General features: G+C 38.1%; 1 protein-coding gene across 6 annotated transcripts in view; it reads right to left on the bottom strand.

Moving 5' to 3' along the window:
- Myo1b (myosin IB) overlaps positions 1-22,144 on the bottom strand; it is a 150,902-nt gene that overhangs the window by 51,605 nt on the left and 77,153 nt on the right. For all 6 annotated transcript variants that reach the window (XM_048808199.1, XM_015481163.2, XM_015481165.2 and 3 more), the window contains 6 exons: positions 21,406-21,452; positions 16,256-16,319; positions 5,182-5,280; positions 3,565-3,668; positions 2,017-2,164; positions 1,518-1,636 (listed from right to left, as the gene is read on the bottom strand). In XM_048808199.1, coding sequence (XP_048664156.1) covers positions 1,518-1,636; positions 2,017-2,164; positions 3,565-3,668; positions 5,182-5,280; positions 16,256-16,319; positions 21,406-21,452 — 581 coding nt within the window. The remainder of the gene's footprint in view (positions 1-1,517; positions 1,637-2,016; positions 2,165-3,564; positions 3,669-5,181; positions 5,281-16,255; positions 16,320-21,405; positions 21,453-22,144) is intronic.

Here is a 22,144-nt window from a genome sequence, read left to right as displayed (position 1 = left end):
AAAAAAAAAAAAAAAAAAAAAAAAAAAAAGGTAAATTCTTTGGTCCTAACCCAGGCCCACAGAATCAAACACTCAAGGGGTATTTAGCAGCCACCCAGGTGATTTTGATGCATGCCTAAATCTAAGAACCTCTGCTGGAGACGTTCCACTCTGACCCCAAATTTAACCTTCCCAGCCACACTGCTCTGAATCTTCTCCCTGAATCTAAAGCTCCAGCCCAGCTTGACTGATCCTGTTCCTGATATGTGCTCCAAAGCTGGCTTTTCTCAATGCTTTCTTTTTGAAATGCCCTTTCACCCATTCTTTATACATCTAAATCCTTCAATCTCTCCATGAAGCCTTCCCTGATCCCTTACTTCCCTACCAAGGGCCCAAGTGGGTGGGTGTGCTGTTCAGGCTCTCAACATCTTCTCCATGCAGTCAGTCTCCCCCATCTGACTTTGAAAAGTAGGGCTGAAGTAGACAGACATGACAGCAGCTGCAGCAATTTAGAAAGACAGACAACAGTACAACCAGGGAAGGACTGCTACAAACCTAATCTCCATGTACATAAAATGATAGTATTTTCCACAATCCAAGTAACTCATGTAAAATAAGATCTCAGTATTGAAGGAAAGCAAAGGGCGGCAGGCATTCTTGGGTTAGCAAGAAAGTCTAACTCTAATTAGAACAAGAGAGAGGCTGAACTCTACCCTACTGTCTTACAAATGCTTAAAGCTAGTTACAAGGAGGATCAGACAAAAAAAAACAAACAAACAAACAAAAAAAACCATAGTTGAATAAACAAAGTAGGCCTGAGTGGGAAAAGTCCTGGTAGGAAAATTTCTAAGCCACAGCACAAAGAGTTTTACATTGTAAGGGGCTCCAGATGCTGCCTGGTTCTGCCTACACATCCATCCATGCAAACAGATGTCCATTTAACTTCAATCAACAGGAAAGAAGGTTGCAGCTCAGATTTGTGTCTTAGGAACACTTACTCTACCTCAAAGTGGTACAGTAAGAAAGGCCAGGAGTTCAGTTTGGCCATCTGACCACAGAACTGGCATCTCACATGATCTTCTCCAAATCAGTGAATGGCAACTACTGAGTCTCCCTTGATTCTTGTTATTATTCATCAAGGCATGAGCAAGCCCTGCTGCCTCCACCTTCAAACCAGACCCACAAAAGGATCACATCTCACTTACTCAGCTACTGCAACCACACGGTCCAAGCCACCATCATCTCTGGGTTAAGGAATTCTGCTGCTTGTTTCCCTCTCTCCCCTCCACAATCAGCCAGAATGACCCAGTGAAACAAAGGGCAGATGCTGTCACTCTTATGCTCAAAACACTCCCACCTCCCCCTGCCAGAATTTTAAGCTCTCTGAAGGCAGGGATCCTTATCTACTTAATTTTCACTATCCCTAGTGCTTAGAATGCCTGGAACATAGTATGACAGTTACTAGCCTGCAAAGTAAAGTTTCATACAGAAACACCATCAACTTTTAAAACACTTTCTGTCCATTATGATTTACCCACCTGAGCCACATTCAGTGTGGTTGAAACTTTCTCCTGCTTGGCTTCAACTGTTCGGAAACTGAATGCTCGTTCCAGAACAGACTGATCAATACCAGTCAACTCGCAAATTTCTTTTAACTCTGTTAGGGAGCAGGGGAAGATAGACACAAAAGGTGACTACATGTATATTGATAATCATTACCAAGGCTTAGGCTATTCCTTTTAAATTGCACTCAAACTCAACAATCTAACCTGTATAAATTAAAAGGCTTACAATTTAACTACAGGGCTGGGGATATAGCTCAGTTGGTAGAGTGCTTGCCTCGCATGCACAAGGCCCTGGGCTCAGTCCCCAGCACTACACATACACACAAAAACTTAACTGCAATTATATTTCTGTTGAGTTTCACTAGAAAGCTTTTTTAAAGCAATGCAAAACAAAAATTTTAGTTTCTAGATTTAAAACTGGGCAGCAAGTCAACACAAGTTTCCTAAACAAGGTGATTCTCCTTTGACTTACCATTTTTATCTTTGATTTTGCTCTCATCTAAACCATTTACTCGTGATTCAGGCTTGAACTCGATGTTCCCTAGTTTCAACACTGCTGCCACCACTCCCAAGACAGACTCGGCTTCATGATCCATAAAACCCACAATCTGCATGGCATTCTGGGAAGAGGAAAAAAGCACCTAGTTTATTTCTGTAGTTCTTTATTGTTGTTTATAATGAATCCTATTACAGATTTATTTCTGGGGAAAAATCCCAAATCTTAAGACAAGGCTGTTACCTTTCTCAGTGGCACTCTGTGACTCAAGGGGTACCTTTCATGCCGTGGCAGGTGGGGGAAGGGAGGATGCAGACTCAAGACAGAAGAAGCTGCCAGAATCTTGGGTCCCTGTCCCCACTTCAACTGCTGCAACTTGGTTTCTACATCTGTCTATTTTACATGGGGTTCTGCTACTATAACAAAACCAAACAAGAAGCTCCTACAATCTTCAACAAAGAAAACCTCTCATTTATTTTACATGTGAGAAAAACTGTGGTTTGCAAAGGTAGGTGCCTCATCCAAGACAGGATGGGTACAAGGAATAGTCATTCATTCCTAAATTTATATGGAGTGCCAACTATGTGCCAGGCAGAATGATTACAGAACTGGCCTTGGACTGAAGTCTTGAACAAAAATCATGTCCAGGAGACAAATGACTACTACTTCCATGTAAGGATGTTTGCACAGTTTTAAAAAGTGGTATACTCTGAGATCTGTTTCCTTTTTAAGAACAGCTGACATCATTATGATGATGATGATGATGATAATGATGATGATGATGATGATGATGATGAGTACAACTAGGCTATATGGCAGCGGGGAGTAATATACATTTTTATGTTATGAAAATTTCAAACAGACACAAAAGTAGAGAACAGAGAAAGAATCCCCATATCCTTTTCATTCATCCACAAGGATTAGTTGATGCCAATCCTGTTTAATCTACAACATGACCTACTCCCTGTCCTCCCTACAACCCCAGCTGTCTTGTTTGGAAGCAAATCTCGGTTACCACATCAGATCATAATAGGAGTAATTTTGACAGTATGTGCCAAATAAAGACAGAAAATAAGAGTACTATGTAAAATCATTTCTTTTCTAATGAATGTGGAATGAAACTGAGCAAAATGAAGATTTTCTGTCTCAAAACCAGTTCTGATTTAATAGTATCCAAGGGCAGTTTTCACACTTGGAAATTAACTTTGGCTATAAAACTCTGCCTATAAAAACATTTGGAATTTAACTATAATATTACAAGACTCAAGCTCCAGGATAACATACGCAAGCTCCTTTTGATAAATGGTAAAATAGCTTGCTAAGATGAAGTGTGGGCCAATATAACCTGGTGTGATTCTTGAGTATTGAAAACCCAAACTAATAAAAATGTAACACATTCTTGTAAAATTCTAAAACCTTAGGGGCATGAGTCACACTTAAAAGAAAACTCAGGATTGTCACCAGTTCGGATGGAGCAATCAAGCACTAGCCATTTTTAAATGTAATAAAATCATTCCGTCTTACCCTAACGGTTCTGAAATTGGCTGCATCATCCACTCCATTAACTTTGGCAGAGTCCAGACTCAGGTAGTTGTATCTGCTGAAATCCCGCTCAAGCTTAAGTTTATCTATTGAGTCACACATACAAATCAGTAAGTTGCTTGAACAAATCTAATTGGCATCAGTATTTCATTTTTAACCCTTCAGAGAAGATGACTTTCATATTATGCACTAAATCAACAGAACAAAAGTTAATACCCAATACCAATAACGCATTTCTGTAAAACCTCCTTTATCACTATTGCACATACTCAAACTCTGCCTTTTTACACTGATTCTTACTGGGTAAGTCCCTTTCTATATCTTTATAACATAAAATGTCTTCAACATACTACTCCATGATAACATATGATGCCCATCTAGGAATTCATTCACCACTGCATATTTTGGGTTGTTTCTAGTTAATAAATAAATAAATAGGGTGGGAGGGAAAGGGAGGGAGAAGGGCAATAGCAAGGATAGGGGAAGGAGATGGTCATCCTTATAAAAAATTCATGTATGAAGATGTGAATTTGGTGTCAACATACCTCATATACAAACAGAGATTTGATAAATTGTGGTTTAAAGGTGTATTAAGAATTGTAATGCAAAAAAAAAAAAAAGAGAGCTCATTTATAGTGGTATAATTTGGCAAGAACATATTTTATAATCAGAGTTACGAAAAATTGTGCTGTGAATGGATAATTATGAATGTAATGCATTCCACTATTGTCATGTATGTAAGAAATTAAATAATAATAATAATAATAATAATAATAATAATAATAATAATATAGGGCAGTGATAAACATTCTTCATGTAAATTGCTTTTTGGATTCATTTAAATTATTCTGGTGGGATATATTCCAGAAAGTGGTGTGACTAGGGAATAAGTCCTGATCATTTTGACTCTTATTTGGCTAAATAAATCAGTGATAATGGGTCCAAGTCCATAAGTAACACACTCTGTTGGTTTTATCTTTTTTTACTAACTTTAGCACTTCAGTGCTATTACCAGGTACATTTATTGATTATTAGTGAGGAGAATTTTTCTCTCCAGGTGTGGTTGGCTTCTTATAGCTCTTCTTGTTCCAACTACTTGTTCAATATTTTTATCACTTAGCTATTTCCTGCTGGATACTGTCCTTGTGGGACTCACATTCATTTTCTAAAATATCTGAGGGTCAGGTTGTTAATCTCTTGTATCAACTGCCCACAATTTTTAAATTCTCACTGAGCAATTTGCTTTTATATAATTGTTTTCATTTACTGTTCTCCCCGGGTGAAAATTTACATTCTTCTATTTTACTTTTTATAGTTGTGGTTAGCCCCTCTCCTCGACATCAGGCTTTTATAAGCCATCTAAGACTGAGTCCCTGGTGAGGTATGGGATATGAGACAAATGCAGAGCACAAACAGGCACACCATGTTCTCCACTTCCACCAGAGTCATGGAAAAACTTCAAGAAGGAAGGAGAGAAGCATATGGAATGCATTTTAAGGAGGATGCTTTGGAAAACATCTAAACTGTATCTAAACTGTAAGAATAAGTATAATCAGCTGTAACACTAAAAATTATAAAACAATAGACACAGAGACTTACGAAGGAGCTCTTCAGAGGCACCAGAGAGCAGCTGATAGAACACATGGAAGTTTCTTTCACCTCTTGGCTGCTTAACGACACGAGATTTCTCTAAAAGATCTAAAAAGAAAAGAATTAACTCATGTTATAAAATTCATTTTGCTTTTAAATCCACCATACTTCTTTTGTCCCTTTCACCTTCTTCTTAATCTCCTATTTTCTATCAATGAAACAAAACAGTAAAAGAAATTATGTTTTCAATTCTACTTTTAGAAAGTTGCACAGTTCTACCAAAATCACCAAATTAAACACACTAGGTTCTTTTAAAACAGTGAATATGCAAAGTAAGTTAAATTCAACAAGCTACTGAGATACTAAAATTTTCTTTTTTAATGATACTTAATTCTTCAAAGTGTAACACATGCAGCTATTCAATTGAGTCCACTTAATTATAATGATAAAAATAAATTTTAACATCTCATTGTGCTAAGAGCTTCACAGACTTTATCTCATTGAGTTCTCCTACTTTATGAGATATTTTATAGCTGATGGCCCAAATTTAAGTAACTCATTTGGTAACTGGTAGAACCAAGACTTGAAATGAGGCCATTGGACCCTAGAGCAGCCTGTACTACATATCCACATTGCCTGCTACCTGTGACAAGTAAACTAGATTTTCCAGGATATCTTGAAATCTTGGAATTTGTTATTGGTGGTATGTTTTTATTAATTACAAATTTTTTTAATTTCACAAATTTAAGGTCTTATCAAATTTTCAGACTTTACAGTAAAAAAAAGAAACCAGAAAGAAAAGGAGTCATTGAATAGTATATTGCAGATAGTACAGCATTAGAGGATATTCCAGCCCAGAACCTTGCTTACCCCTTGCCAGTGATACAAAAGAGGTCTGGACTCTATGAAAGGCCAATTTTAGCAATAAAATATCAAATCAATAATTTCATTACTGAACACTAATTTTAGAGAACAGGCATTTGATTCCTCATCAGGTTGAAATCTAACGCAATATAAAAGGAGGGGGTATACAGGTGAGAATGATGTACGATCTCTCTGGGGATGATGGCTGAAGATGTTTATTCATATTTCTGGAATCCACACCAATATTTGAGGAAGGAGCCTAGGTCAAGTTAGTGGATTTGATGAAAGAGAAGTTCTGGGTATTCCAAATCTGTTAGGTTGTTTGTCAGAACAAAGAGATGGGGGCTGGGGATACAGCTCACCTGGTAGAGTGCTCGCCTAGTATGTACAAGGCCCTGGGTTCAATCCCCAGCACTACACACACACATACACACACACACACACACACAAAAGAGATGGTTGTAAGAAAACATGAAATCAAGCCAACTGAAAAAAGAACAAAAATATATAAACACAAAAATTATTAGAAACAAGATGCTGTGAAATTTTTATTTTCATCTCTACCTCTTACATGACATGGAAAACTGCCCACACGCTCAAATCATAGATGGAGAACAATGAAGTCTTCATATTTAGAAAACAGAAGGAAAATAGAAACGTAAAGTTGCACGTAGGATAAAACTTAAGGGGGGGGGGGGGAAGAACTGTATATTGATCATCTCCAGAGAAATGAAAGTTTCAATTACTAAGTAAACACTGATATGAAGAACAGAAGATGGACTCAGGATAAGCATGCGCTGTGCTTTAACTTACTAAGTGTTCAAGCTTCTACTAGGTCCTAAGAGTAGGAGAGTTTTAGAAGGAGAGTTTTAGAAGAGTAGGAGAGTTTTAGAAGAACTAATCCTTGTAGGAAATTCCCCAAATCTAGAAGAAAGTAACTCAACTACATGAAAAATATAAACGAATACTACAGTTGAGTCCATTCATTCATGCACATATTCCTTCAAGTGCTCACTCACTACTTGCCAGGAATGATGAAGGAAATGGGCCCAGCACTGACTGCAAATGTGAAGGCTTTCTTTCTCTTCTCTTATAGGAGTAACATATGTTTCCAGCTCATGCCACCCAACCAACAGCAGCGGCTTGTTTCAAAGTGAGATGACAGGGTGTTTATGAGTAAGAAGAAGATGAAGTGGGGGAGGTAGACAGGCCAGGAAGCCCTGGCTCTTCCCATAGCCCTAAGAACTGTGCTGCCACTCAAAAGCACTGAGCATCTTGCAAGCCTGCTGCTCTTTCACCCAACAGTGACACCTTCATTATGACGACAACCAGCAACACCTAGATAGCCACATTCCAAAAGCAAAGGGATATTCCCAGACATCAAATAATGCCTTCAAAAAGCAGCTACAACATGCTACAGCCTAACACGCAGCACTTTTTGAGCAGATGATAATGGGCAATGGGGGGAACGAAGTGGCAGTAGCTGTTAAGATTCAGCAGAGAACAACCCTGAGTTAAAGAACAACATTACCTTGTGCATGCTGTGAAAAGGAATGTTGGCCAAATGCACTTCTTGAACCACACGCGCTGATTATAATCAGTGATGACTACCATATCCAAATATGAAGCATAATACTGTGTCTAAAAGGAAAGGTACAAAGGGGAAGCAGAGAGGGAGCCTGCACTGACCTTCCACTACACACTCCTCGCTTTCCATCTGTTACCACATTCAGCCCGGAACACCTCTGAGATTGATTTTATAATCCCTATTTTACCAATGAGAAAATGAGGCTCCCATCACTCTTGGTAAGTGACAGAGCCAGAACTCAAAAGCTTTGGGTGACTAGGGTATCAAACTTATGCTCTATGATTTTCCAGTAAAAAAAAAGAATGCAAAAATTCTTAAACCCTTGGAAATGCTGTACTTTATATGAAATACATGACTTCATTAAGCAACTTCATCACAAAATGAGGAATCTTTATGACAAAGCTGTTGAAGGTTTTACCACTTAGAATGCTTACACTATTACCCCAGAGCCTCCTATTTCAGTTTATGACTTTTCTCGTAAGTCACAAGCTTCCAGGTAGAAAAGTAATTAGGGATAATGTTTGCCCCCAAATAATTTACTGGTGCTTAAAACCATTCCCTGTTGGTGTTTTTCTCTGCTAAATGTGCATGCACAAACATAACCTAACAGCATGAAGCCATATTAAATAATTACTCAAAGTAGAGAATATAAACTCAATTCACCATAGGGACATATCACCTGACCACTTTAATTTACTTAAATGTGCCCCTGAATTAAGTCAAAGCAGAACACTGGCACAGCCTTCTCTTTCTGCCTTAGGTACTTCTGCCACTGCTGATGGAGCCTCTGCTAACGAGATTTAGTAAAGAAGGATGATTACTAGACGCCAGATATTTAGTACAGGAGAGAGTTCCAGAGTCTCCAGATAGCTCAATGCAGCTGTATCCACCCCAAGATAAAAAGCTTATACTAAATTTAATATAAATTCACATTTTAAAGGAAGAAATAAACTTCAAGGCTTTCTAAAGGAAACATTAAAGAAGCAGGGAACAAGAAACAATGAAATCAGAAATTGCCCCTCTACCCCACCAGGCCTGCTGTTGCCACCCAACTGTTGGCACACATGTCATATTGCAGGGCTTTCTTAACTAACTAATTTCCAGCTAATCCACGACATGTACATGTGCATGTGCATGTCACAGGACAGCCTCCCCAAGGCATAACTTGAAAAAAAGAAAACGTCCATGAATGCACCAGCTGGCAAATGAAAAAGACCTTTAATTGAGGAAGGAATAAAAATAAAAAGGTTGGGAAGAAAAAAAAATCTCATTACTTTGGTAAAGGAAGGATTAGATAGTTGATAAGAATTTATTTTATGCCTCATCTCCTCTCCTAGAAAAATAAATAGTGCGAGTTCCTGATGAAGGCTTAAGAAAGAATCAACTTTGGCTCAGTTTCTCAAGTGAGGTCAGAATGACAAGGAAAACCCCACTGAGAGTCTATGACTCATAATGCTGGCCCCCAGGGTGCACATCTTCTCCAATAGCTCCAAGGCCAATATTTGAAAAACGCACCACAGGGGCATTTAGGTTCTTCCAATGGATTTATGCCTCTTCATTAATGCAAACGAATACATTAAACAATAGCATGTGCCTGTAATGTAAGTAGCTATAATTTTCCTACTTTTTTTTTTTCATCAGATAATAAACCCCCACCCCTGCCCAAAAGTGCTAAATAACCAGTGAGTTACTGGGCATAACTCACAGTACCTTCTGTGAAAAATCTTTTTTTTTTTTTTTTAAAGAGGGGGGGGGAGGGAGAGAGAGAGAGAATTTTAATATTTATTTATTTTGTTTAGTTCTCGGCAGACACAACATCTTTGTTTGTATGTGGTGCTGAGGATCGAACCTGGGCTGCACGCATACCAGGCAAGCGCGCTACCACTTGAGCCACATCCCCAGCCCCGAAAAATCTTGATTATGAACTGATGTTTACTTACCAACTGCAGCTGTATTCTAAAATCAACTCTATGTTTTTTGGAAGTAGACAAGATAAATCCTCAAGAATGACAACTGGGAAGGTTCACTAGTGACAAATTTTAAATATTAAAAAGACTGGGCAAAGTCTTTTCAGGAATCATTTACTATGCATGTTTATTACAGTTCTTTAAAAAAAAACACACACAGAAAACAGGATGTGATGACCAACTTCAGGCCTCTTGAACAGCAGGTCTCAGGTGGCTCTCTAGCTGTTTGCAGGACAGGTATTTGAGAGATCTAAACATCTGGCTTTCTGTGACATCACAACCCTTCCTCATCTTCCATTGCACTTTATAGCACTTTGGTTTTAAGGAATCAGTCCAAAGTTCTTACTCAAAAGTCAGTTTTCTGAAACTATAAAAATCAGCACTGAAGGTAGCTGTTACATGAAAAGTTCTAACAGGATTCCCAGAGTTAGCCTGAGATTTAAAGCAGTAAGAAAACTTGGCTTATTATTTACCTAATAAACTACTATTTATTAATAGGATATGGCTGCATTCACTGTATATATGTGTTTTCACAAGAATGTTTTCTGATACAAATTTAAGACCTAACTGAGAATTTACTCATGCATGTATCTAAATCTAAAATTCTAGATTCTAGCAGGTTACAGTTTCCTTGAGGAGGTGTCGTAACAGTTGAACAGGTGAACTAAAACTAATGAAATATCTAGAACTTAATGTTATTATGCATATTATTTTAATAAACACAGATTCATTCCTTAGTACAAGGTTTAGATATATTTGAACACGTGGTCTCTTCTTTATTTACATATAGTCTTATCTCATGATAACCATGGACTTTTTTGTGGTAAACTGATTTTTGTTAAAAATTTTGTTAAAAAAAATGCAAGATCAAGACAAAAGCATCTACTTTTATCTAAAGACATGCATGACTGAATAACAGAATTATTCTTTCAGAATGTCAATTTTATTACTAAAGATACTTCAATTTATTTGTTTTCTTAAGGAGTTTTAAAAATCAAAATGCTAAAGGGGAAAAAAACAGTTTGATATTTAAACTAGGTAATGTATTATCTTAGTTTTTTGATGATGTGTGACCATAAAGAAGACAGATTAAAAACAGATACCATCTACTGGTTAAGTATTTGCTAGTTACTAAGAACTGACTCATGTACTGGCAGTCTCTAATTCGACCTCAATGCTTATAGTCTCAGGAAACAAAGCAGGTCACAGTTTCCTTGAAGAGGTGTCGAAACAGGCAGTTTCACTTCTAATCAATGATTTGCCAACAATGAAATCAAAGATATGATATAAAAGAAAGGAACAAAGTGATAAATCTCAAAAGAAAATTATGTCCTATACCCTACAAAATAGCATGATTGTGCTCCATACATAAACAACATGCACATAAAAATATGAGACAACTGTATCATAAATTCAAAAGAAACATAAAAGAAAAGGAAATTCAGAGCAGTTTGCTCCATCCTTCACCTCCCCTAGGAAGGGAGTGGTCACCTCCTTCTGCTATAGTTTCTCTGGGAAGAATTTTCCTTAGGTCACTCCCCAGCCTCTCCCCCTCCTCCCTCCTATTCAGGCAGTGAGGTTTGGAGAAAGGTCTGGGCATGTACACATGCTCAGCTTTCTGGGGTCCTCATGCTGCCCACATAACCAGTTCTACTCCTCAGTGCTGAGACAGTGGGGTGATGTACACAGGAGAGGGCCAGCAGTGCTTAGTGCTGTGGAGGACCACCTGACTGCCAAGCTGCCAGAGGACTACTGGCACACCTATGCACTTAGGTGACAACACCAAAAGTCACTTTCTTCAACTTTGACTTCAACAGTAGTAACAAAGCCACTTCCTCTACAATTTAATTCCCATGCCTATTTTTCACGTATTTCCAAACAGGGCGAAGGAAAGGATATTATTATTAGTTAGTATTAGTTAGTTTTGGCTGCATAACAAACCACCCCAAAACTCAGTACTTTAAAACAATTTTTATTAGCTCAGAACTTTGGGAGTCAGTTGGGCAGTTCTGGTCTGAGTCAGCTTGGTTGATCTCTGCCAGGCTTGGTCAAGGGCTGGCCAACTGGCTGGCAGCCAACCTAAGATGTCCTCTCTCACATCTGACAGTTCATTCTATGTGCAGAATCATTCAGCAGACCATTCAGATTCATTCACATGGCGGTGATGAGAGAGTTCCCAAGAGCACCAAGGAAGGACAAACTCCAATGCGTAACCAACGTTCAAATCTCTGGTTGTGCTATATTTGCTAACTATTCCACTGAGTAAAACAAATCTCATGGCCAAGGCTGAGTCAGTGAGAAAGGGAATTACCCAAGGGTGTAGACATGGGGTGAAAAATTATTGTGGCCGTTTTGAAAATCAGCAATCAATTTGTAGCTATTTAAAATAAAACGGTCATAAATTCTTTGACACTTTCCTATTGAGAAATAGGATTAGGAGCCCTACCAGTGAAAGTGGGTGAGTCTGTACCCACTTTGACTTACAGTACATAGCAGAAGGGACAAGCCACAGAGTCATAAGCTACTTCAGGCTTCCTTCTGATTTTTTTCGGAGCACTTGCTGTCAGGGTGTTCCCTTCCAGAACACAATGTGAAGCCACATGGAGGCAGCTCCTGTCTACAGCCCCAACAGACCCTGGCCTTACAATTCTACCAGCTGGCCTGACACGTGAGTGACAAAATCTCTAGAGAGTTCCAATCTCCAGTCTTGCAAGTTGCCCCCAACCATTTGTGTTCCCAGCTGAAGCCCCATACATGGTGAGGACAAGCCATTGCTGCCATGCCCCACCTGGGTTCTCAACCCACAGAACCCCAGAGCACTGAAAAGGGCTGCTATTTTATGCTACTAAGTTTGGGGAGTTTGTTGGGCAGCAAGAATAAGCAGAATACACACCAGTCTCCACTTCTGCCTCCCTTCACCACTCACAGGAGCATATACTTTTTTCAAGCTGAACAAAACACAGTAAAGGGTGACGTTTCACTATCAATAATTTTGTTTGCTAAAATTTTTTTAAAATGAGTAGCATAGATTATTCACACAAAACCATCCAATAAAAGCAGAGGCTTTATTTCTTAACAAATTTTTCAACTTACATAATTGCTTATGTGATTATTAATTAATTAATTCAACAAATATATATTAGATGTATACTTTGGTTGCTGGCAATTCAGCAATATATCAGACTAGGTCTCTGACCTGATTAGCATATATTCGATGAAGGGCTTAGTCATTTAATAGTGAAAAATACCAACACTTATTGTGTGCTTCCTACATGGTAGGTGAGGACAAGCCAACCCTGCTGTGAAGCTAATAGATGCTAGTAAAAAATTGATGCCTCATACAAACCCAGTTCAGAACTATTACTATTCCCATTTCAAAGATGAAGTGGAGGCACAGAGAATTAGGTAACTTCCTGTCTTTTTGTGTAGACACTGGAAACCACATGATTAAGCCAAAAAGAGTTACACAAGCAGGCTCAGGAATGTGCCCTAAATAATGAAGCAGGACCTATAGGGCTTTCTGTATTTAACCATGTCCATATGGACAGCCATATTCCTTTGTCCTTCATTTACACTGGTACATACACACTTAACATCATAATGTGTTTTCCTAGTGTATATCTGTTATTTTTCTTTAAGCAAATAAAAAATCTCTGGATATTTGCTCCAGGCACAATGTTGCCTGGAGATGACTTATAATCCCAATGACTTGGGAGAATGAGGCAGGAGGACTGCAATTTCAAAGTCAGCCTCAGCAATTTAGCAAGGCCCTAAGCAATTTAGCAAGACCCTGTCTCAAGATAAAAAATAAAAAGGAGATGTGCCTCACTGGTTAAGCACCCATGGTTTAATTGTCAGTACCAAAACAAACAAACAAAATAAATAAATAATAAGAGAGACTGCCACCAAGTGCCACAGATATAAGAAGCTGCCTGTGACTACTGATAAAAGCAACAGGTTTCCAAAGCTTCCAATTTATAACACTAAACACAAAATCCCAAAATATAAATGTATAAATATTATAAGGCCAATAGGCCTAAACAAACTAAGAGAAGTGTTATTTCAGATCCACTGAACATCCTGATGCACTTCCATATTTTCTTTTCTATTGAAGCAAATGTTTGCTGTCTTCTATTTTTTCCTTAACAAGTCTTTTTTTAATTGGAACACTGTAATTACTCATAATAGTGGGATTCATTATGCCATATTTGTATATGCACACACATAATTTGATCGATTATCATCTTCTATTTTAGTAACTCCTCTTTCCTACTCACACTAACTTCAGGGTTATGCAAATTTTGAAAGAATTTCAGACTTAAATTTGATACCACAACTCTTATAGAAAGAAAGATGAGTTACTGGGCTTTCTTTTCCACTGTTTGGGCATACACAACTAGTTGGAGGGATCCTATAACTTTTTCAGGGTAATATTTTTAGTTAATAATAATCTGCTTTTACCAGGTGGCTGCTGGAAAAGGAGACAACAGATACTTCATACAAAACAGAAAATCTAGTTTTCTTTTACAGGTTACAAGAAGCTAGAAGCTTTTGCAACTTGGAGAGAACACAAGTGGGTTTACCCCACATTGCAATCCACCCCTTAAGCCAGTAGGCAGCAACTCCCAGCGGCCAGCTATGAGTCAGTCCTCCATCTACACAGGAAGCAAAGTCCTGCCTCACCACTAATGTGCACCTTCCCTCTCCAGAGCAAAGGACACTCCTGAACACCAGGGTGTTCCCGCTACCACAGACTTCAATATAATTTCATTGTGGGAACAAACAGTAACAAACACCATATGAAACCCATTCATGAAGATATATTAATCTTAATTGGAAAAGAACTGAATGTTTAATATTTATTTTCCATGGATACTGTAAGAATGAGGGGGCAGGAAGACATTTCTGTTCAAAATTTACACTTTTATAAATTTAAAACTGAAGTTACTTTCTCATACTTAGAGTAATTTCTAATTATTATTACTAATAGATAATACTCTGTTATACTAATAGATAATACTCTATTATTCTAATAGAGTAATTTCTAGTTACTTTCCTAGAATTCTCAAGGGCTATAAGGGTTAAATCATTCCAGAATGTTCAGTTACAAATTCTGTAATTAAAAAAGACACCAAACTTACCCTCATTTTAAAAAGAGTATTATTGATTTAATAAATAGTTTATTTGCCTTTTAAAAAGAAAGCACTAAAGAGTCACGAACACCTTTCAGAACAAAAACTGATCATTCTTGAAAATGGTGGTCTTTGAACCAAGGCATCTTTCTCTAGATAGCTCTCATCAGCTGACATACGTCATGAAAGGAATGTGCCTAAAAAGTTTGTCAGGCACTACAATCATTTGCTTTTGGTTACCTCATGAGTACTTTTATTTCCATATTTGGCATATAAAGTCATCTAACCTAAGCAGCACTAACCTAACTAGGGTTTCTAAGTTATCCATCTCTTCTTCCACCAGACCAGGGCTCATTTTACCTGTTTTATTTGGGGTTCAGCAAAACATTTCACTTGAAGAAGAAATGTCATCTATTGAACACACTCAGGATACTTGTTTTTTTGTTTTTTTTTTTGTTTTTTTTTTTTTGTCATTTTTCAGCACTCTTGGGTAATATGGCAGCCAGGGACAATGGGCGATTCAGTAGTGTGACCCTCAAAACATGCAGAAGGCTTCCAAAGGATAACCAGACAAGGTGCACAAAGCCCTATTTGGTTATATTAAAATTTCCAAACAAATCAGATAACAGGGTAGCACCATGGGTACCTCAACCCCCAAAAGCTGACAGCCACTTACAGACACTAACTATGTCATGTGGCACTCTTGTGCCCACTTCAGAAAACTCCAGACCAGACCTAACCTGATTATGTTCACTTTTTACCTTCACTTTAACAAGAGAACACTTCACTTCTACAGTCCCAAAGCATGTCTAAAGGAGGCTAATAAGTCCATGTTTTATCTAACAGACATATCACATTTTAACCATTTAAATATAAGGAAGAGAAATAAAACTTCTCAAAATAACATTTGTAGTACAGGTCCACTCCTTTTGTTTGATAAATGTTTCCAAAATTTATTAATTTTAAACTGACTCTCTGTACTTTGCTTTTAATCATAAACATTTTGTTAAACAAAATAACCCTTAGAGCCAGGTGTGATATTGCATATCTATAATCCCAGTGGCTCAGGAGGCTGAGGCAGGAGGATGGCAAATTTAAAGCCAGCCTTGGCAACTTAGTGAGGACTGAAGCAACTTAGCAAGACCCTGTGTCAAAATTAAAAAAGGGCTGGGGATGGGTTTATGCCCCTTGGTTTCAATCCTGGTTACCAAAAATAAAAAAATATATATATAACCCTTAGATCTTTTCCATACAGAATTGGCTTAAAGACTTATGGAATATAAAAAACAGCTGGACAAAAACTTATTTCTTTAGCAGACTTCTAAAAATATTTTCAAAGACTATTAAGTGATCTTTAAAAAGACTTACAAATTATATTATGAAGCCATGTGAAATGCAAAGGATAAAAGTCTAAATATAAGAAAAGGAAACATATCCTTATACCCATCTCTTAAAGGTCAAGTATTTAAAATACTCTATTATATGTTCTACCATACTGAACTTCTCTTCAAAGATTTAAGTAAAATACTCACAGTTACTTATCACTCCTCCCAGTGGATCACCCTTAAAGTCAAATTCAATATCCATATATTTGCCCTGTCGAAGAAAAGAAAGGCTTGGTGAGTTTTCAAGTCTACCTCAAAACAGTCAGTCAGTGTACTTCTTAGAGAACATCAAACTAACTTCTTATGTTTATGCACTTGTTTAAATGTAATTAAGAAAATCAGTTTATATAACCATGATGTAAAACAATATGCTTCCATAAATAATTCATACTAAATACCCCATTAGCTCAAAGCAATCTATTCTGGCGCTAATTTAAGAACAGATCTTCTTGGCCATTGTGTCACTTTGCCACTTCAGATATGTGTTCCAAACTCCTGAAGGATGCATGTACTCAATTTAAGAATAAAAATCAGGGAAAATAAAGTAGTCCTTACATACGCACTGATTTGGAAGATAAATTACTTTTCAAGGCAAAAAAGGTTCAAATCACGGCTATAAACTCCAAAGATATTGGACAGTGGGTAAATAAACCATTCTGTTTTTATAACTATTCAGATCAAATACACAATTATGTGGTGTGACTAGCTCAGAATCAAAGACTAATAATCATTATTACTATTTTTGGCTTTTGACCTAGATTATACAGCAGTATATAACCCAGGTTCATATTACGCTTTACAGATGGTATCTTGAGACACACATGGAGTTCAATTCTGTGATTTTTAAAGAAATGGTCTATAATTGCCTAAAGAGTAACAAGAACAAAAGAATAACCCCGACATCTGTTTCTTGTTTAGAAAAGGATGTGTTGATCTGGTATGTCAAATCCTGGATTTTGTTTCAAGTCCTACATTAGTAATAGTTAGATTGGTTTATAAATAATTCTCCTTAAATATTACTCTTTCTAATTTTCAAAACGATGGGGAGGGAGAAGAAACACGACCACATGGAACTCGGTCAACAATGCGCTCTGTGACTCTCTACTAGCTGAGGCACACTGTCTCACCATCTCCTTTTCGTTGTCATCTACCCTTTAAATCTTCTACTTATGCATTAAGCAACTGTCTATTGAGTACTTCCTCAATGCCAACGTAGGAATACAGGAAAGCAAAGCAGTCTCTGCTCTCAGGGAACATATACGCTCTGGAGGGGACTTGACAAGGGAAACAGTTTGTTCTGGTGTAGGATACACCCTACCATGGGGTCATGCTGCTAAGCATGGAAAGCAGGACAAAATAAGAGCAGGAGTCTTTCCCAAGTGAAATGCAAAGTCTCAGGAGAAGTGAGTAGGAGAACAGGGATAGTGAGTGGGGAATCGGGGGTGGAGGGGAAAGTTGGAGCACACTGTGAAACTGACATGTCCTCCTGACAGCAAGCCACGTCACTGAAACATCTTAAATAAGGAGGCATTTAACAGACCTGCCTGTTTACAAGATCACTTGGCTAGTGGGGGTATGGACTAGAAAGGAGCAAGACTAGATAAATCTGATGGCAGTCAGCTGTAGTGGTAAGGGAGGAAATGCTGGAGGCTGCAAGCAGGAGCAGCAAAAAGAGAAAAAAGAGTTGAGAGCTACCCAGAGAATCACAATGACAGGCCTGGGTTGAAGAAGGAAATAAGCGAGGATATAAAACATCCAGGGATGTGGTCTAGGCAACTGAGTGGACACCAAGACCCTCTACAATGGTGGGGACACAGCAGCTACTAAAGAGAGATTATAATCCTGTCGAGGAGGTTAGCAGTTGACCCTACAGGAGAGAACAGAAGTGGTCCTTGAGCACAGGTGGCAACAGATCTGGAGCTCGGGTGGAGGGATTAGTGTAAGACATGCATGTGCAGGGACGCACATACAGGGGAGGCACAGGATGCAGAATTAATTCAGTTAGCGGGGCCTGAATGATGGCAGTGACCATATGGTGGACCATGCTTTTTAAAAATCTTTTATCATAATTTGCTATGTATGATAGCAGAATGCATTATAATTCATATTATCATGTTTTTTTTTTTTAAAGAAGGTATGAGACTAGGATGGGAGATTTGAAAAGAAGAAACACTGTAGAGAAAGGAAAAGGAAGCCAACCATGGAAAAAGAGCTGGTCAGTAGCGAGAATTACGCTGATGATGGAATGGCACCCTTCTTGTGCAGCCATATCCTGATTCTCTGCCAGAAGCTTGGTTTTCTGATCATGCGGCTAGTCTACTAGCAATAACCAGCAACTTCCAATCACCTGAAATTAAAGTGTGAGACTCTAAGACTGACACTTGAAGCCCTCCAGCTGGGGCCTTGACCCATCTTTCCAGTCCTGTGTCCTGAGGCTCATTTCACGCACCCTCTGGTCCAGCAGCCAGGAACTCTGGTACATGCAGGTCCATGTGGCCCCTCTCTTCAGGCTTCCTCAGGCTGGAAGACTAGCTCCTCCTGTCCTCCACTCGACTGTGACACATTTAAATCTTTGGGGCCTCCCAGGACTGTCCCCTGCCCCAGATTCCTCCAGTTTCTCTCTTCTGGATGTCTGTATAGTCTCACCTATACCTTTCATGGGGAACTTGCTCTTTGATGTGTTGTGTTATAATTATTTTTAGATATGTCTAGTTTTTCTAGTCCATAAGCTTCTTTAAAAACTGGTGCATAAGAAGGTACTTGTTCCAATGGCCCCTATCATTGTTGTGGTGACATCAATGAGGTAAGTGAATACATTGACTCCAGAGATGAAAAAAAAAAAAAGTCTTCAGAAAATAAAAACCAGTTGAAGTCACAGAGTTTATGAAAGGTGTCACAGAAGTGACATTTGATGTAAGACACTGCTAGTGATGTGAAGGTCGAGGGACAGAGCACAGCATACAGAAGGATGCACAACTTCAAAGGCCTGAGGCTAGAAGGTGCTTGGTGTGCCTGGGGATCACACAGGCCCATGTGGGCAGAGTGAAAGAGGGCAAGGAGCAGAGATGAGGTCCCAGAAGGGCAGGCCTCAGCTCAGGTGGGGACCCAGGAGGCCTGAAGCAGCACATGCTATAATCTAGGAGCAAGAGGGCACCATGGAGCCCTTCAGTAAGGCAGCCAGGGGAACTTCATTCTGTGGACATGATTCCAGCTGCTGCTAAGGAAAGATTGCAGGCTGCAAGGTGAGGTGCAAGGAGGCCGATTATTAGTTAAAACAGTTTTAAACAAATGAATCATTTTCATACAAAAATTTTATTGCATTGGAGTTTGAGTAATGAAATTTCCCCAACACTAGCGTTTCTTTCTAGTGCTCCCAGCATCTAGCTCAGCACTTTGCACATGGTGGATGCTCAATGCGCTGCCCACTCCCAGGAAGACTTGGTCAAGCAAGAAAAAGACTTTCAAAATATTTTTTTCAAAACCAGTTGATTCTCTTTCTTAAATGAAGTTTGATATGTCAAACCAGATCTGCTGGGATGGAGAGGAGGACACCATGGGGCCGTCCTTGGGTACACTGGTCTCCAATGTCAGTTATGATGAGCATGTAATTAACTGCAACACAGCAGACTTTTCCCAATTGTTCAGAGAAAAGATTGAGGAATTCATTCTAGGTTAACTAAACCCAGCTGAAGGAACTGCAAGTTCCCTGGAGTAGAAATACATAATACATAAACCACTATTAGGTTCAGCAGTAACTTTAAGTACTGTAGCATCCTACTACAAAAAATTATAACATATATTTGGGCGTATTACTAGTCTAGTCATAGACCACAAAGCAGAGAAATTACTAAAAACTGGGCATGAAATGACTTAGCCTATAATCAAGCGTTAATCTCACATCCTAATACCTGTGTTATAATAGGATTTCTCTGAAGCTACTTAATAAGCTAAATCTCCTGCCAAGCCTTTCGCTAGATTTCAAATATTACTAAATGGTAATGACCTTTTAAGCAATATGGCTTTATGCATTTATACTGCCTAAATACTAAATATTTTTGTAAATATTTAAAAGTGTGTGTGCACATAATTGGTAAACCAAATAAAATTTCTAGCACATAAGAAGCCTGATGGTTGGAATTGCTTCTATCTGCCCATACTTCACTTCTAATTCTATTTATGCAATGAGATTAGCCGTGTTTCCACAACAGGAGAAGGCATGGCTCAAATCAGTTATAACAACTTAACAGACTAATCTGATGGAAAAAATTCACAGCCTTGGAATTAGAAATTTATTTAGCCTCCCACTTTCTAAACTCTCAAAATTGCCTCACCTGAGGTCATTCTCTTCCTGAAGCACTAGAAAACCCTAATAAGAAAAAAGCCAAAGGGATCTAAAAAGAAGGGGGAGAAAGATCAGGAAGAGCCTTTGGTAGAGAGACATAAAAGATCATCAAAAATGGTCTCCAGTGGCACAAGTAATGTATATGAGAAAACAGTTCAGAAAGCAAATGATTTTTTGTCATAAAAATGTATAAACTTGGTGAAACTACAGAAAAAAAAAGAGCCATTCTGAAACAGCACTATCACATGTACCCTAAACCCCAGCTGTCTCCAGGCAGTGTTGGTGTCTCTGTGAAAACCAGGGGCATGAAGGAGCCTGGCACAGCTGGAGGGGCCCAAATGCCCAACGTAGGGGGCACATGCTGGAGTAAGAGAGGACACCAGGCTGGAAAAGTGACATGGACAAGTGTCTATTAGTGGAAATAGCATCTACTAGATCAACCAAGCTCAAGACATCAATCAGCTTCAGCTCCCCCTGCCAACCCACACACCCTTGGTATTTCTCATCAATCGTATTGATTATACCTCTATCAAGATTTAGAATAAATTCTGGGCCCACTAAATAAGGGATAAGGGTGACAGACTACACAAACTTGAGAGTTTTTCTTTCTACATAATTTCTGATTCTTAATTATGATTAATAATAATACCAAAATTCAGATAAGTAAAAAGTTTTCCTAAATAGTCTCATTTAAATTACTCATGGAATTTTATAGTAGACTATGACAAGAAAATATGATTTTTAAAAAAACAGCTTATCACTCCAAGAATTATTAAAAAAAGAAAATCTTAGAAAGCAAAAATTGTCCTTATAGAATTTTTGGTGTCTCAATAGGAATGGTGCTTTTCGTATTTTAAAAAACGTGTGTATTAAGAAATATTAAACATCTCCTGGTTGTTTAAACATACATAAGCTAAATATTAGTGTTAACACTTAAGCTTATACAAATACTTACAAATCTAGAGGAGTTGTCATTCCTTACAGTTTTGGCATTTCCAAAAGCTAGTAAGAACAAAACAGATGCATGGTTAAAGTTCACAGGAAAAAAAATAATTTCAAGCAGAAGATACAGCAAATATAACTGCTGGCAAATACAACTTGTACCAATGACATTTCTGTACAAACTTTCCATAAAAATATGCTTAACTAAAGTTTTTAATAAGTTGCTAAAATTTCCATGTCTTATTATAAATTCATAGAAAAACAACAAGTTACTCCTCTGATTCATGGAATTTTTGTGAGCATTACCATAAACTTAATCTTACCTAATTCAACACCTTTTAACTCTTTTCAAACAGGAGTCAAGTGAGTAGCCAGTGAGTGGCTTTTATTCTTCTACTATTAACAGGCTATTTCATAATTACTCTGAATATCAAAAGTTTGATGGAACTGGATTAGGTTTCCAGATCAGAGAAGAAAGCATGTGGCACTTCAATTAATTTTAAAACAAAACTACTTATTTAAATATGATCAGTTATATAACTCTGAAACACCAAGATTTGGGAATGACAGTCATTTCCAATAACCTGAAAATGCTACACAGCTTCAGTAGTTTATGTCCATCAGACCTAAGTAAAACTTGTCAGAAAATAAAGAAAACAAAACTGATCTATAATGCAAAATAGGAGCCTGTTTCATTCTTAGTTGCTTTGAGGAGACAAATCTCCCAAGGGACTCCTTTTCAAATGAGGGTC

Source organism: Marmota marmota, unplaced genomic scaffold, assembly GCF_001458135.2.
Source record: "Marmota marmota marmota unplaced genomic scaffold, marMar, whole genome shotgun sequence".
NCBI lineage: Eukaryota > Metazoa > Chordata > Mammalia > Rodentia > Sciuridae > Marmota > Marmota marmota.
The sequence above is the reverse complement of the archived record's forward strand: the minus strand, read 5'-3'. Positions and strand labels throughout refer to the sequence as shown.